Genomic DNA, 16309 nt, shown 5'->3' on the forward strand with positions numbered 1-16309 from the left:
CAAAGTCTTGCCATTGTAACCGGCAGTTGCCTTGCTAAAATTTCCGAAATGAACAGTGGTTTGCATTCATGCTCTTTTAACAAATCAATTTTAGTCTAGAATGATTCACATTATAATCACCAAATAAACAGCATATATGCCTTTGATATTCGGTGATGATTCGAGCACAGTTGAACAGAATGATATCAGGCCAATGATGTATGGTGGGTACTGTTAGAGAATGCATTTTGCAGCAATGAATGCCAATATTATGGTAAAGAATATGTTTCGATGATGCAGATTGATTCAGTTTGCCAAAGATATTTTATTAAGCTTTAACGAAATACAGTAACATGATAGCTGCAATATTTTATTCTACTTGAAAATTGCTGCATTCTAAAAGTTAGGTTATCAGAAGTTTTCAGCTTCTCAACATCTTGTGATGTGCATAAAATTCTTTCTAGATTCAACTTTTACTGGAAGAGAAAAAGCTCATGCAGATTGGGGGATGGACCTTAGCCAAGGCAAGAACTGATGAAGGGAGAATCCATAAGCCTTCTCCACATATCAACCCAGAGGCAACAGCCGGAACCATCAATCCAGCCTTTTCATGATTTAGATAGTGCCACACAAACACGATCAAGCTCCCAACGCACATATCGATTGCAAAATAAGCACCGATGAGGAAAGGCACGGCCATGGCCATAGGCAGTGGGATCCATTTCCCAACTTTTTCAGGGGTAAGATCTCTCAACAAGTTTGCTACCATGGCAAGGCCAAAGAACCCATAACACAGCAGCAAGCAATGCTGGGGCAGAGCTGAGAAGCCTTCAACTCCTAGGATAGCCATGTTTCGGTATATTATGGCATATGGGACCTTGTATTCACCATCCGGGTTGGCGAGATCGAAAGCCTTGTCGAACATAAGGAATGTGAGAGGAGATACAATGCAGCCTATGCCTGTGCCAATAGCTTGGCTCAAAAGCATGGATCTTGGAGATGTAAGTGTGAGATGACCAGTCTTGAAATCGTGCATCAAATCAGAGGAGATCGAAACAATAGACTTGATCAAACCACAACCGACAAGTCCTGCAACTACACCCTCATTTTTACCCGCCATGGCAGCAAGCACGAACAGAGCCACTTTCCCATAGTTATAGGCCATATTCATATCAGTTAGACCCGCACCGTATGCATTGCAAAAGCTAAGAGACGGTGCCAAAGTATAGGAAACAACTATGTAATACCACTTGACCTCCGGGAACATGATTGGGATTACGATGACAGAGACAATGGAGAAAAAGATGTACCCTGTGATCGCCACCCACAACGGAATACCATCTCTTAAGAACACTTCATTTCGTCGATGATCATCAAGAGATTGGACTGAATCATCCGGGACTGCAGCCATGTAAACACTAAGTCATAATTAATGAAAGGAAACTTGGGAATGCCCACATCTGCTACTATCCCCCCGCACACACTGTCATAATTAGGTTGGTGAGAGGTAACTTAGCTTCATGCTAAGATTGAGCAGACACAAATTAAAGGAAGCATTAATTTACATGTTTTGAGCTTCTTGTTGGTTGCCTTTGTATAAATGCTGGAGCCGGTGAAATACAGAATCTTAAGGAAATGATAAAGCCCATCTCCAAGTATCAAAGCAATTGATACAAATACCTGCATCATATAAGGGAAATGAAGTCCCGTGACGGTGTCAAAGAAACGCTCCATTTCCTAATTTATTTTACCTTGTAACCATTGAGGCTTTTCATACTGCTGTCTGGAAGAGATCCAGGATACCACTCCCCTTTAAGTCCCTTCATTAAGGGCCACATTATGCCCCAAGAAAGAACTGCACCCAGAAGCAACGATAAGTTCACAAGATGGGAGCATATCATCCCTGCTCCAATATATGTCAAGCTGAAATCAAAGTAAAACCTGCAGAACAGTTTTGCCAATTAATTTCAAGTATGGAGGAGAAGATGAAAACAGACAGACAAGATGTCGAGCACCCACGAATCTTTCCAAGCTTTCAATCCAAACGTAGGAAACTGCGAGAATCCACAATTCCCTCCCCCAGAATAAAACCATTGGAATAGTGCCCAGAGAAAACTGAATGAAAAATATTTCATGAATCCAACAACCTGCTTCCTGGCCAAAGAAAAAGAGAGAGAGAGAAAAAGTTTGTTTTAAAGATCATATTTTGATTAGGAAAAGATGCGAGGGATTGCATACTTGGCCGTCTTGTCTCCTTTTGGTGTGTGGAAACCATTAATGAGAACGGCAGTTGCAGTTCCACTTGGATACGTCAATTTGTAGTCTATTATCATGATCTACAATACAATTGTAGACGCGCCATTAATAAACCATCCGAACTTCTGAAGCACATAACTTGTATCAGAAAGAAATATACCTTTCTGAGGGGAACCAACGCAAGAAGCCCAACAAAACTACTGACAGAGAGGAAGCCAATGATCCAACCAATCCCAGGTTCCTTGGTGCTTCCAGGGGCATTTCCTTCCGTGTCCATGCCCGCTTGTTCATATGTCTTCCTGCTCAAAGCAAACAAGTAGGATCCAAAGCCACCTGGACGACAACAACAACTGGAATATCAAACACAGCAACAAAAAATTTGCATGGTAAACATTTGGGTGGCACACAGGACTCGGACCTCCAACAGCAATGCTGTAACAAGCCACAGCACACGTTTGAATTACAGTATTTTCCTGACGCGTAAAGGGAGTGGATACAATTCCAGCTTTCCCAAGCAGCGTAGTCCATGTCTTTATAAACACGAAGGCAATAAGAGCGGCCGAGACGTTCAAATTTGGGACCAAACCTGTTGTAAGATTAAGCTTCATCACTATTACACTGTACATAATTCCTATAACTATGCTTGCAATAACACCCCGGAATGTAATCTGCGTAGTCCAAGGTGCAACTCTTTTCACATCCTCCGCCTCGTCTCGAGTCTTCACTTGGTCTATAGTTTCAGCAGCCTCAATTTCTTGCAGTTCTGTGCTCGAGTTCCCCATTCAAGCAACCAAATTCTTCAATCCAACCCGTTTCAGTTATCTACAATTTTCATAGTCTGAAGCAAGTAAGAACCCAGAAAGCAAGTAAGAAGCCATAAAGACAAGAAATTGAACCCCCATTAAAGAACACACCGTAGTTTCAGGCTTCTTATTCTTGAGGATGAAAATTCAAAACTTTGGACTTGGGGACAGTCGTTCTGCCCGTTTCTTAAACCAAGATACTCAGGCAGGCTTCATCATCAGACAAATAGCCTATTATTGACTTCCTTGAGGAATCAATTTTCAATCTTCTAGTCCTCTTATCTCTGCTTTGACTCCCGATATTACATGACACCGTAACAACAAACGACAACAGAGCCAGCCGGTGTGAGAATTCCACCGAACAATCGAAGTTTGTTGATAATGATGAGACCCCAGCAGCTTGGTCCAAAAAGTAAACAGTAAAAAGGTTTGGACTTGTTCGTCAGAATAGAAAAGAGTTCGGCCCTTGAGGTCGACAGCCGGAAAAGAGCACTGACTCACAATTTGTATGTCAGCCACCCTTTATAATGATGTAATATCAAGACAACCAATCCAAACCAGATATTGAAAGATTGATTTGGTTCATTAATACATCATTTGGTGTTACATTCTATTCATGAATCGTATTTATTTTTAAGTTTATAATACATGAATCAAGAAATCATCTTGATTCATGTATAAACATTAATGTTATTTTGATTCATGTATAAGAATTAGTATTGCTAAGCCTACATAAATTTTCGTTCATCTTGGTCTAATAAAAAGAACATTGCAGCCTGCATGAAGGGCGAAGGTTGTTGATCTGATCCCAGATTGAATGACTCTGAATTGATCCGACGATGCAACAAGCCTTCATCCAGCGACACATGGGAACCATGCGCTTTGGTTGAACTAATTCCGCAGAGAATTCCTTGAACATTATTTATACGAACTTGAAATGAAAGGAAAAAGGATCAGACTTTTTACGACACACAGAGTAAAAGTAATCAGAACCCCAAACCTCTTTTCACTCTCTGACTCAGATTATTGCGTATCGAATATGGTGCATTGAAATGGCCCCCATTCTGCCTTTGTTAAGTTCGAGGCCAAATCTAAATGAACTTCACACACAAAGAGTTCTTCTGTCAAAATTTTGTTGATAGTTCTTCTGTCAAAATTTTGTTCATATATACATATATACATACATATACATATACATATACATATATATACATACATATACATACATATACATATACATATACATATATATACATACATATACATACATATATATACACATATATATAAAAGAGCCCAACTTCTGGTCCGAAATCAAAGTGCCCAAACTTTGGTCCAAAATCAGTAGCCAATTTAGTTAATCCAAAATCAAAGAGCCCAACCTTTGGTCCAAAATCAATACCCCAATTCCCTTCGTCTTCTCCTCCTCCGGTTCTGCGGTCCTTCCGTCGCCAGCTCCGACTCCCTCGAGTTTAACAGCTTAGATTGCCGTCGAATTTCATCCGAAGCTTTCACTCGCTCTTTCCTGCTTGTATTTGGTGGGAGAGAATCCTCCATGGGGGTTTCATCAGAGACCAGGTTCTTGCAGGAACTGGTACTCTACGCTGCCAGTGCGGCTTTAAGTTGCTTGGTATTATTCGCAGGTCTTCGACATCTTGACCCCAATCGCGAGGCTTCAAAGAAAGCTCTTGAGCACAAGAAAGAGATAGCCAAGCGCTTGGGCCGCCCACTCATTCAGACTAACCCTTATGAGGTACCTATTCCTTTCTTTCTAACGAGGAAAAAGAAATGAATGCACCAATTTGGCTTCTCAACTGTCTGATTGGAAGCTCGATATTTATTTCTATATTTGCAACTTTCTGTGGAGTACTAGCTTGTTTTAAATGTTTTATGATCGGTTCTGTTTATTACTCTAGGTACTTAGTTTCTTGTTTGCAAATGATGCATGGGCTGTGCGGATGTTAGAAGAGAATATTTTAGTATGTTCTGTGGGTTCGGTCGAAAATCTCACTTCTATTAAAGGTCTTCAACTGTTGTATGTATAAGATATTTGTTTTCTTGCATATACTTGTTCATGGTATGCGGATTATGGTGTAAGAGCCACATAAAAAGTTCATTGAAAGGTGATAAGTAGATTATTAAAAGATTGTGTATTGTTTAGCTTAACGCCCGTGGATTCTTGATGCGTGATTTTTCTTTTTTTGAATTGAAATTCAAAACACCATTCATTTTAATTGAATCTGTCGTTCATTATTGTTCTATAGGATGTCATTGCCTGTGATGTTATAAATCCTGATCATATTGGTGTGCAATTTGACTCTATTGGAGGATTGGAGACTATCAAACAAGCATTATATGAACTTGTGATACTTCCTCTAAGGAGACCTGAGTTATTTTCACACGGGAAGCTTTTAGGTCCCCAGAAAGGCGTATTGCTTTATGGGCCACCTGGTACAGGAAAAACCATGCTTGCAAAAGCTATTGCAAAGGAGTCTGGAGCAGTTTTTATTAACGTTAGGATTTCAAATCTGATGAGCAAGTGGTTTGGTGATGCACAGAAGCTTGGTAAGCTCAAATTTTTTCGATCATTCTTTAACCACATTCTTGACACGAGGCTTTCCAGTCTCATTGTGGAAAAATATTTGTGGTTATGCAAGTTGCGATTTAAGTAGGCCTTCTAATTCATTGCATCTGATTCATTAATTTTGTTATTGATTTATTAAAAAATAAGAATTAAATTATAATCTATGATCTACACTACATTACAAATAACTTCTATCTAATATGTACAAGTGATGTGTACATGATGTGGAATATAGTTTGGTCTGCAATTTTGATGCCAAATAAACTTAGAAACCAGGAGATGATTATTACTTTAAGAAGAATACTTTATCCACTACATTTCAACTCATTGTAGTTTTGCTTATTTTAGGTTTTGGTCCTTTATTCCATATTGTGTTATTTATTAGATTTTGATTGTTGCCATAAAAATTTTAATCATCTTGCGGAGTAATGAAGATTTGATTGCCTTTTATGTCATGGTAAAGAAAGCATAGCAATGGCTGTGACATTGTAGCCTATTGCTGAATATATTAGGAATTTAGGCATTAATGTGTTAGGAACCAAAAGTAGGAGTCCTCACCCTCTTTGCAGTGTGATAGGCAATAAAAGTAGGCATTAAATGTATAATAGGAAGTTGTTTGCACTGTCATCGGCCTCTTTCTCTCCCCACAGCCACACAGCCTCTACTTTCTGGTAGTTCTTTCCCTAAAACCCACCTTTTGCTAGTTGTTCTCACTCCCATTGATCTATTCTCTTGCATTTGCATGGCCTTAGCACCTACACTAAATTTTGTTCACGTGTCTCCTTTATTTTCCGAGCACCGTGCATGAAAAAGCTTTGAGACCCATTTATAAATCCTTTTGTGCATTTGTGAACGCTCTTTGCAAGGGTCGGCACCATGCAACCACCCTCTACCTCCAATTGCGAGTCTTTGATATCTCCTGTATAGGTTTGGTCCTTTTTTCCCGCTCGGTCTACCTTAGATTTTCTTTTTCTTCTAATTGCCATTATTTCATTATTGTTGCTAGGATTTTTATTACTTTTATTTGCTGTTTCCATTTCGTGCATCTTTGTTGTCACCCGGATGCATTAATTTCTTAGTGTTCTTCATTTTCAGCAGTTCTCTTTGCATCTCTACTAGATATTCCATGTCAAGATCTATTGCTAAGGTCAATGCTCTGATACGTATTTGATAGAAACCAAAAAAGCATGGAGAAGTTATTTGAAAATTTTGTTATTTGATGAAGGAAATCTAAAATGTTAAAGCATTTGAGAAGACAGTAGTTCCGCAATAAAACAACTTCCAAAGTTTGAGTTTCCCTGACTGACAATCCTCACACAATGGCATGTCAAAGTAGTAACCACCATTCCAAAAATTATGCACAAATTTTATGTTATGTTGCTTGACCAATTATCCTTCTGATCGTTAATGCTAGTGTTATGGAAGTATTCAATATCTAAGTGCCAAGAAAGCTTTAAGCTGACCCTTATGCAACATGATTTTTTTGCCAAGAAGAAATGCAGAAGGTCCTCACCTAAGTAGAGGTATATTAAAAAAAAAAGGTGTATGTTGATGGGATGCGATCAATGCTNAAAAAAAAAAAAAAAAAAAAAAAAAAAAAAAAAAAAAAAAAAATGTAGAATATATTGTAATAATGTATGAAATACACAATTGTAGGTGTATATTTCTTCTTCAGCATAGCAATCAAGTATGTAATAATACTCGGTCTACTTCTAACTGATCATTGTTTTAAGAAATTATACAACTGGCCATAGTCAGCAACATGCTATTTTGTTTTTGCCTTTATATTTTAACTGTATCAACTACCATTTTGCAGTGGCTGCTGTGTTTAGCTTGGCTCATAAACTTCAGCCTTCTATTATTTTTATTGATGAGGTCGACAGTTTCTTGAGTCAACGACGCTCTAGTGATCATGAAGCTTTATCAAACATGAAAACTGAGTTCATGGCTTTATGGGATGGATTTACCACAGATCGTGAGTTTCTATGTCTACAGACTACTGAATTTTTAAGCATTGGTTGCTGTGCTTATATAATTTATCACAAAAAATCAAGATAAAAAGAAAAAGAAAAAAAGGAAAATTTCGTGGCATAATTTCTTGGTCGTAACCAGGATTTTGTTTTTTAAAGATCTAATTTGCTATATTAACGAGTCATTTAGTTTAAAATAAGCTTTTGCTTGATGAACTCTATTCTGTTTCTACAGAGAATGCACGTGTTATGGTCCTTGCTGCTACCAATCGTCCATCAGAACTTGATGAAGCAATTCTAAGAAGACTTCCTCAGGCTTTTGAAATTGGGGTACCCAACAAAAGGGAGAGGGCTGAGATACTAAATGTGATTCTGAAGGGTGAGAGGGTTGAAGACATCATTGACTATGATCACATAGCTAGCTTGTGCGAGGGGTACACTGGTTCAGATCTTCTCGAGCTCTGCAAGAAAGCTGCATACTTCCCAATCAGGGATCTTTTGGATGAAGAAAAAATTGGAAAACAATCTAATGTAAGTTATCATCAGCTTCGTTTTCCTTGTGCCTGATGTTTCATCTGCCAGCCCTTGTCAATTCTTATAATTGGAGTTACAATGAATTGAAATTGTCATATAGATTCTAGACTGAGAGGCCTTGCTAATACACTTGTTGAGCTTTTCGTGGACGTGACATTTCCTCCTTTCCTCTTCCTTTTCCTCCCTTCATCTTTATCAGTTTCTCTTACATTATTGCTTTTCAGTCCCCGAGGCCACTGTCACAGTCAGATATGGAGTCCGCTCTCATCTCATCAAGGAAGACAAAGGTTGTTGCTAGCGAGTATGCTGGATTAGGGTCGCTTCGGACAGAGAGCAGTGATCCCCGGATTCAAGCAGTTTTGAGCGAACTCTCTAAGTTTGGCATTTCCCTACCGAATGTTGGATCAGAAGACGATGACCCTTGAGAGATATCCGGACTTCACTCCATGTTGGTGCAGGAAAAAGACCACCCATGGAGAGTGGGAGAGATTTGTGTTTCATTTATCACTGTAACGCCATCGTTTTAACATTGATGGTTCTATAATTGTTGTAGGGAAATCTTGTCGATGAGTTTGAGTAGATGAGTTTTGGAATATACATACAAATGTTTCCACTATTTTAAACATTGATGGTTCTATAATTGTTATGGGGAAACCTATTCAACCTTCAGCATGTAATTTTTGACAAGCTCAAGCAGCATGTAATTGACGAATTACTATGCGACAGCCAAGTCCTACTGCCTGATAACTGATAACTTTCGGTGACTGTATGATTCATAGGACATACAATCTTCTAGCTTTTAATAAGCTGAACGAATTTACAGATTTATGAGTTCAATACCTCAATTGGAATATCATAATAGTTGCAGCATTACAGCGAAAACATATGCATACACATTTTTCATTACAAACTAAACATCAAACGGGAGTGGGTGTTTCCGCAGTGAAACAAAATCTAGTCTTCTATTCTGTCCAACTTATAATTGAACGTTTACAAAGGAGGATCCTGGCGATGCTGTCGTAGTTAACACTCACAACCCAAGCAAGTCTTGCCAGAGCAGCACTTGGCTCTGTTCTCTAATGGGCGCCCACCAAAAATGACAACCTATTTTACTTCCGAAAACCTTGCAGAGACCACCTTACTCTTCTGAATCTACAGGCAATCCTTCTTTGAACCAATTATAGAGACCACCTTCTAAGTGAAATACGTTGTTGTAGCCGTTGAGAACCAACAAGTAGGCTGCTATCAATGACCTGTTAAAAGCACCAAAACTTAAACTTATTTTCCAATTGCAGCGAAAAAGCAAATAATCCTCGGGCAACAAACAGAAGGCACATGCGATTTTGGACTGCAGATTCATCTTATTGATTCTTCATCTTGTTAATACTCGTTGAACAAATCATTATTTGCACTGTTCTACCCGTTGAACAGTGTTAACCAAACGATGAGTGATACTTGTAAAATATAAAAAACATGTAATGCTCATATAATATGCATATTACTCTGCAAAGTTGAGAAAACTCAAAAAGTTACTGTCAAGAGCTCAAGTACCTTGATTGTTGACCTTCTGGAAGATTCTGGGTAGGTTTCATTGTTCCACCTGATGAGCATGCTACTATTATTTTCGCATCTTTAGCTATTTTAGATTCTACACCTGTAGAATACACTCTGTCATTCACTTCTCCATACCACTTCAGAACAAGGCGTCAAGTGAGGAAGGTGTTGATAAGCAACTTACTTTGCAAGAATTCTGGGTTTTCTTCTGTACCCGAAAATATGCCAAAAAATGCAAATGCAGCTCGCCTGGCTATGTCCCATGCTGTCCACTCCTTTATAAGCCTGTAAATTTGCACATTAATGGCCCCTGGTGGATGGCCCTACACCAAAAAGTGGAAATAAGATGTAACATTTCATTGGTTGTTCTAGACTTGAAGAGAAAAATACTCTACTAACCTCTTTGAATTCTGCTTCTGGCCTCACATCAAGAATCACAAAGTTATTTTCCTTCTGAAGGCGCAAAGCTTCATTCGCATCCACACTCCTAACCTGCAGTAAAGATCTTAATTCTCATGTTCATAAAATTTGAAGCTTTGTTATGACCAAAACTCGGATCTTGTGACGAAAACAAGTGTAATGTGTTTCCATGTAGTTTTAGATTAATGAAACCGAACACTCATCCAATATACACTCGAGAGGTGGATAGAGAGTCGAACCCTTTTCTGCAGCAGAAGTTCCCTCTTCACCTTCCAATCCTCTTCAGCTGAATCCTCCAGATAGACGAGAATAAACCCACTTTTATGCTAGTGAATTAAAACTAAAAAGATTGAAATTTCTACCATATTACCTGGAAAAAGAACACTGTCTGATTACATATTAGATAAACTAGAAGAGAATACCTGGTGTTTTTGCTCGTTTTGTTGCTGCACCAAGGATTATCAGGCTCCTTGGGGTAGTCTGAGAGCTGAATTTTTGCCTAGAATGTCTTATTGATCCGACGGCGAGGCAATGAGAACTTGGGTCATACAGAACTTTTGAGGAGATTACAAGAGGTGAGAATTGGACAAGGGGATGTAAAGAAGGCGAAGTTAATGGCAGCGGGGCGAAAGCAGCCATCTTTAGGATCTTCGTACAGTGAAATCAACTAAAAGAAAATGCCCAACATATAATGTCGATGCTTATATATAATTGTATTCTTCCACCTGCTCAGCACGGGTAGATATTTGAGAGCTTGTGGGGTAAGTGATTGTGGATTTAGATTTCTGATAATCCGAGTCTGTGGTGGATATTTTATCTAACCCACTTCCATATAGATTTCCTTCATCCGAAAATAGCAACTTTATTGAATATTTCTGAGCTGTTTTGTAATTTACTTACAGACCCTTGGAAGTAGTTTGAGGAGACTCTGAACAGAAGGGCATCCTCGTCTTTCCAAAGGAACATCTATTTGAAATGAAGAGCTTGAAAGACATTACCACAACAACTGCAATTTTTCGCTTCGACTCATGTATATTACATGTTTATATTTGGTCGTAGAAATATTGAGCACCTTGTAGAGTATGCTGGTCTCATACTGGCGGTGTAAGGCTTTGGTTCGAGGTCTCAATACAAAGTGCTTGAAGAAGATGAACTTATTTATGGCATTTCAAGGAACATACGATGTATATTCTACACTTGGACAGAATTCAATGTCAACATACACAAATGATTATTATACATAAAATTCACATAATTTTTGTTGACTGAAGGAAGCTTCACAGAGCCCTGCTACGCTTTGCGTCTGTTGAAGCAACTTCCAAGTCTCCAATGAAGAAAAGGATCCTATCCAGAATTCCTCGACAGGATTTGTCTTCTTCGAGAAGTCCTTCTGATAGCAACTCTCTTTTTGAACTCAAAGGAAGAAAACTGGTCTGTCCATTCTTTTGTCTTCTTGAACCCAGGTGCCTCTGGATTTCACCTTGGTGAATGAGGTAGTAGTCGCTCCCTTCTCGGATTATTCTTAGGCCCCTGGTTACAGTTGCTATGTCATATGAAGCACAAATAAACATATACTGTAATCATAAATTATGATTCAAATCTCTACTCTAACTTTAGTATTTATCAAAAACACGGTTTATCTCGTCAAACATTAACCCAGGAAATGCAATATTTGACTTAACGGGATCAAAGAATTAAGGAAAACATAGTGTCCCCTTAAATTGAGTGATAAGAAGAAGAATGTGACTCACAGTCCAAATCGATCACATCGATCTTGCACTTCATATGAATCCTTCCATGACTTCGAACCAACTGGGTGATAAAATGCAGCATGGTCTTCCCCCCACCTCTCTTTGAATAAATTCGACCATAAGATATTGTCTGAAGCTAAGGAGTTCCACTTCCTGCAAACTTCAAGCAGCAGGGTGCAGAGTTAATAGCTAATAGTCAATTGAAGCATAAATAAACAGAGGGTGGGGATTAACTATTGAGGAAATTCCAGAGTAAATCTAGTTTTCATTCCTATATTTTATTTATTTATCTTTTCATCTTGGTACCTGAGTTCACTAATATTATAAAATTACCCTTAGAAACTCAATTCTACTTTTAGTTGGTTCCGTGTCAAAAGTTTGTTGGTAATAGAGTAACAACAAAGGAAGGCAAAGGATGTTCCTCATTATCCTATGTTAGAAAGATGATTTCCTTCTTCATCTAGGTTTCATTCCATTAGAGAAACTTTTCTCTTCAACTTTGATGGCAAATCTTCCCTTCAACTCAGACCAGTAAGAAAGAGGGGATCATTCAGCAACTTTGATATATCATTCCTACCAATCAAGTTAAATCTTCCTATGACATCTAATCCATTAGATTGGAGAGTGTCAAATCCCTGCTGATCTTTAACCAAGGTTACTTAAGTTTCATAACATGTGATATATATAGGTTTATTGAGTTCAAATGACATGGATAAATATTGATATTGAATTTGATTTAAGCTGCGAGAATTTGTGTAGAGTTCTAAACAAGCTGCCATGTCAACCCTTTCAACTCAACAGCCTGGTTGACATATATTAAGAAGAATAAGGAAAACTTGTTAAAAAATGATTTACTCATGCCAAGCCTTCTAACTTCAATGAATCTTCAAAATATTTTAATCAAATTTTAAATTGGGGGATAAGTCAAGCAATGATCAAGCATCTCGGGGAAATATACACTTAGTTTACCAAAAATTTTAACCATGAAATTCTTCATGGTGACGATTTGCAGGTGATGCTTTCAGTTTCACCTCATTCCATTTCAGTTCAATATATATGAACAGAACAGCGTTAAATTTGACACACATTAGCATGAATGCATCATGAGGTAATTACAAATCATGATAAAAGTTATATACAGTTCATCTATAAATATTAATTCTCCCAGCAATACGCTGCACTCCATACAGTTTATCCAGTTAAGAAGACGCAAACATCAAATCAGAATACATACATAAAAGAAAATCCGTAGAAAATTTCTGAAGACCATATCAGATCTTTTGGATCAGAAACTAATCAGTAAAGATCATAATTTGTCTGGATTTGTCAAATATCCGATGAAAACTAGTCAATTGAACTAAACATCAATCGGAAAAGCAGAACCTCATAATTCCTCCAAGGAAAGATTGCAAAATTCAACCTAAAATCTAATGGATTGATCAGCAAATAGCTAAACAGACCAATTCTACGTAAAATTCAAGAAAGTTATAAGAATTTAATTTAGCGGTAACATGACGCTGACCTTGAAGTGCGGTTGCGAGGCTCTGGGAATCCAACAAACAGAATATCTTCAAGCAGATTTCCGCTGGCAATCTTTCCATCTTCAGCTCGATCATATATGTGGTCACTCTCTTGTCAAACAATTACCTCTCCACAGAAACTGAGAATCTCAAGAAAATTCTGAAGGAAATAGTTTAGATGTTTCTCGCGGGTACAGTCTTCGGGCTGATTTACATTTTCTTTATTTAATTTTATTTTCAACGGTGGCGAATCAAGATTATATTTATAGTAATAAAAGAGAAACATACAAATGAATTGGTGTTTCTTGAGAGTATGGGAAACCAAGATACTCGCGTTCTTGTTCACTTATCACGACAGACAGACACATCTTCGGATGGAATTGGACCAGATGAGATCCGAAGCCCATATGCGGCCCATTTAAATCATTGAAGGCCTAAAATCCATCCAGAAATTGGATCAGATGAGATCCGAAGCCCACATGCTTAGAAGAAGCCATTTAATTTTGAAATAATTATATTCTCGGCTTATGTAGTGGCATTCCTTCTCAATTGTAAGTAAAATGCAAGCAGGATTCTTAATCACAAGAGAAATATGCAGTAGCGAACATACAACAACAGGGTAGACTAAGTTTGTATGGGAAAATGGATATTGTAATAAGGTTGTTCAAGTAAATTCTTGTTTGAGATAATGAGGTCCGGGTTTAAATGGGTCCTCTTCTGCATATGCATCCGGTCGATAGAACCCTGCATCGTTCACTCGGTTGCTAAGAACATGAAGAATGGCTTTCTTGGAACCCCCATATTCATCACGATTGTTCTCCACGTAATCCTTAGCCTCCGCTGCAACCTCGTTCACAAAATCGAAGCGGTTGTCCTCTGATAGCAGAAGTCTTTCGATGTCCATTGTTATGAGCTTCCCCTGTTCCTTTACCTTCCTTACCTGTTCTTCAAGGAATGGAATTCGATCCATTTTGAAGATCGACATCTCATCCTTCTTCGTCTGCACAATCAATCAAATTCAATGTTTCAATGTCAATGAGAACATGTATGGTTACTAAGAAACTTGTAGCAGTTGTATATCCTATACCACCATGAACCTGTAATCCCACATTCTCTTCGAATGGTCTCAGCTTAACTGCCCATGGTGCTTGTGTCCTAATCGAGATTAATTATCAAGTTTGATGGATTGAAAAACGGAATCATTCTGACATCCACATTTAAATAGTTACCGATAAAACACCATGCATTGGGTTTCATTACTCTAAACAGAAGCTATACCAAGCATAACATCTCCAATAATTGCCGTAAAAAACACCAAATACAAATTAGTTCTTCCCAAAGTTTACTACTGTAGATGACAAACTATACCTAATAGCAAGTGTTGGTAAAAAAAAGATAGAAAGATGAGAAAATATTGCAGAAGCAATGATTAAATTCTCAATGTTTGTTAAACAAAGAGCTAAAATAAAAAAGAGAGTGTGGAATCCAATAGATGAATAATGTTCTAACTGAAGTAGAACAAAAAAAATTGATACGAAAATGTGGTACATGAAATTGAATGCTACAAAAAAAAATTGTTCTTTTTAGTAGAAGAAACCATAGATTCAAAAACATGAAAAGAGAACAACCTAGAGGGCCTGGTTAGAAAAGTTGGCTACTGTTACACAAGAAAATATAGGTCAATTTTGTTGGTAGAATTCTTTGAGAGAAAAGAACTACTTTGAAAACTATGATGGAATGCTTGATTGATTTTCTACGCATTCCACCAATGGCAACATACATATATATAGTTAATTTGGGACATTTCCCATTACCATTCATTATTCAAAAATCATGCACCTATTTAATTAGGAACTAATGAACTTACATGTATCTATTCATACATGTACTTATACATGTACAAGTGACCCTTCAACACATGTATCTATTCATACATGAGATACATGTATCTATTCATACAGGTATCTACTCATACATGTATCTACCAGTGACCCTTTAACAAATTTAGCACATTTAGCACATTGCAATGCTTCCATTTCTTCTTCTTTATTGTAAGGTAGACTCTAGTGTTTCAGTTTTTTCTACAGGTGCTTGTCTCGTAGAACCTACTATCTACTACCCAAAATCTTCGTCGTAGAACTACCCTAAACATCTAAATTTGAAGAACTTAACTCATGTAAACGCAAAGGAATAAAATCACAGATAAGGAGAGTGACACGAAATGGAAAACGAATGAGATAAAAGACATAGGTGCAAGGGAGAAATTTAGAGAAAGAACAAGCACGTTCTCCATACCAATTTTCTTCGTCGCCACACTCGCCGACCGACACCCTCACCATCTCTTTGCTTTCTGGCGGCCATCTGAAAGCTTAAAACAACAAGACATGAACAATAAGGGCCGAAGAGAGCATGTTTAACTTTGATGTTGAGAGAATCTCTCGAATCTTAACCTGTAACCGCGGAGGAAAGTTAAATCCATGAGAAATTCCCGCCCTCGTCTGTATCCTCTGAAACAACTAGAAAAAATGGGCAACATAAGCAAAATTTGATGCATTTGAAAGAGAAGCTAAAGATAGAAAGATCAACAAAGGCATAAAGCAGAATATTCATATTCGAGATTCCGCGATTATTTGCCGAAGAGCCAAACAGAGAGAGAGAGTGATTACAGGTGAAGCAAAGGAGAGTGTCGGGATTGGAGTAGTCATCGCTGTCCTATCTTCACCTTCGGATGATATTTACAGACGAGACGACGAGTTTTTTTCGAAGCGTAGGGTTTTTGGATAAATAACCCATCTCCTCAAAATTTCAAGAAAAATGTCCTCTTCTAAGTTATCACTTATTTAGCCCTATTCCAGTTTTTTTTCTTTTTTTTTTTTTTTATTTTAAACTTAGTCCAAACAGTTAAAACAGTTAAAATGTTAGCCCTATTCCAGTTATC

The 16309-nt window shown here is 37.8% G+C and overlaps 5 protein-coding genes across 7 annotated transcripts; 1 reads left to right on the plus strand and 4 right to left on the minus strand.

Moving 5' to 3' along the window:
* Positions 1-289: 289 nt before the first annotated feature.
* On the minus strand, positions 290-3572 carry LOC111810846 (metal-nicotianamine transporter YSL3-like). 2 transcript variants are annotated; one of them, XM_023697646.1, is made up of 8 exons: positions 3150-3572; positions 2654-3057; positions 2396-2568; positions 2218-2315; positions 1999-2133; positions 1731-1920; positions 1545-1659; positions 290-1380 (listed from the first exon to the last, which is right to left on the minus strand). In XM_023697646.1, the coding sequence occupies exons 2-8, from the start codon at positions 3015-3017 to the stop codon at positions 446-448; spliced, it is 2010 nt and encodes a 669-aa protein (XP_023553414.1). In that variant the 5' UTR covers positions 3018-3057; positions 3150-3572; the 3' UTR covers positions 290-445. The 2 variants fall into 2 exon arrangements, with proteins under 2 accessions (XP_023553414.1, XP_023553416.1); XM_023697648.1 differs by lacking the exon at positions 3150-3572 and having other exon boundaries at positions 2654-3138.
* A 772-nt stretch (positions 3573-4344) lies between these two features.
* On the plus strand, positions 4345-8798 carry LOC111810848 (ATPase family AAA domain-containing protein 1-B-like). The gene is made up of 5 exons (XM_023697652.1): positions 4345-4791; positions 5303-5603; positions 7439-7597; positions 7828-8123; positions 8351-8798. Exons 1-5 carry the CDS (start codon positions 4594-4596, stop codon positions 8549-8551), a joined length of 1155 nt encoding a protein of 384 aa, XP_023553420.1. The 5' UTR covers positions 4345-4593; the 3' UTR covers positions 8552-8798.
* Positions 8799-8881: 83 nt separating this feature from the next.
* Positions 8882-10852, minus strand: LOC111810850 (rhodanese-like domain-containing protein 14, chloroplastic). Its single transcript, XM_023697658.1, has 6 exons — positions 10523-10852; positions 10340-10386; positions 10080-10172; positions 9865-10003; positions 9678-9780; positions 8882-9379 (listed from the first exon to the last, which is right to left on the minus strand). Exons 1-6 carry the CDS (start codon positions 10737-10739, stop codon positions 9265-9267), a joined length of 714 nt encoding a protein of 237 aa, XP_023553426.1. The 5' UTR covers positions 10740-10852; the 3' UTR covers positions 8882-9264.
* A 260-nt stretch (positions 10853-11112) lies between these two features.
* LOC111810852 lies at positions 11113-13608 on the minus strand. Its single transcript, XM_023697661.1, has 3 exons — positions 13374-13608; positions 11852-12011; positions 11113-11630 (listed from the first exon to the last, which is right to left on the minus strand). The coding sequence occupies exons 1-3, from the start codon at positions 13465-13467 to the stop codon at positions 11378-11380; spliced, it is 507 nt and encodes a 168-aa protein (XP_023553429.1). The 5' UTR covers positions 13468-13608; the 3' UTR covers positions 11113-11377.
* A 274-nt stretch (positions 13609-13882) lies between these two features.
* LOC111810851 (protein PLASTID TRANSCRIPTIONALLY ACTIVE 7) lies at positions 13883-16166 on the minus strand. Of its 2 annotated transcripts, none has more exons than XM_023697660.1 (4): positions 16038-16166; positions 15822-15878; positions 15667-15732; positions 13883-14371 (listed from the first exon to the last, which is right to left on the minus strand). In XM_023697660.1, exons 1-4 carry the CDS (start codon positions 16074-16076, stop codon positions 14036-14038), a joined length of 498 nt encoding a protein of 165 aa, XP_023553428.1. In that variant the 5' UTR covers positions 16077-16166; the 3' UTR covers positions 13883-14035. The 2 variants fall into 2 exon arrangements, with proteins under 2 accessions (XP_023553428.1, XP_023553427.1); XM_023697659.1 differs by having other exon boundaries at positions 15822-15887; positions 16038-16165.
* Between the last annotated feature and the right edge of the window lie 143 nt (positions 16167-16309).

The sequence above is a fragment of the Cucurbita pepo genome, chromosome LG14 (assembly GCF_002806865.2).
Source record: "Cucurbita pepo subsp. pepo cultivar mu-cu-16 chromosome LG14, ASM280686v2, whole genome shotgun sequence".
In the NCBI taxonomy this organism is placed as follows: Eukaryota; Viridiplantae; Streptophyta; class Magnoliopsida; order Cucurbitales; family Cucurbitaceae; genus Cucurbita; species Cucurbita pepo.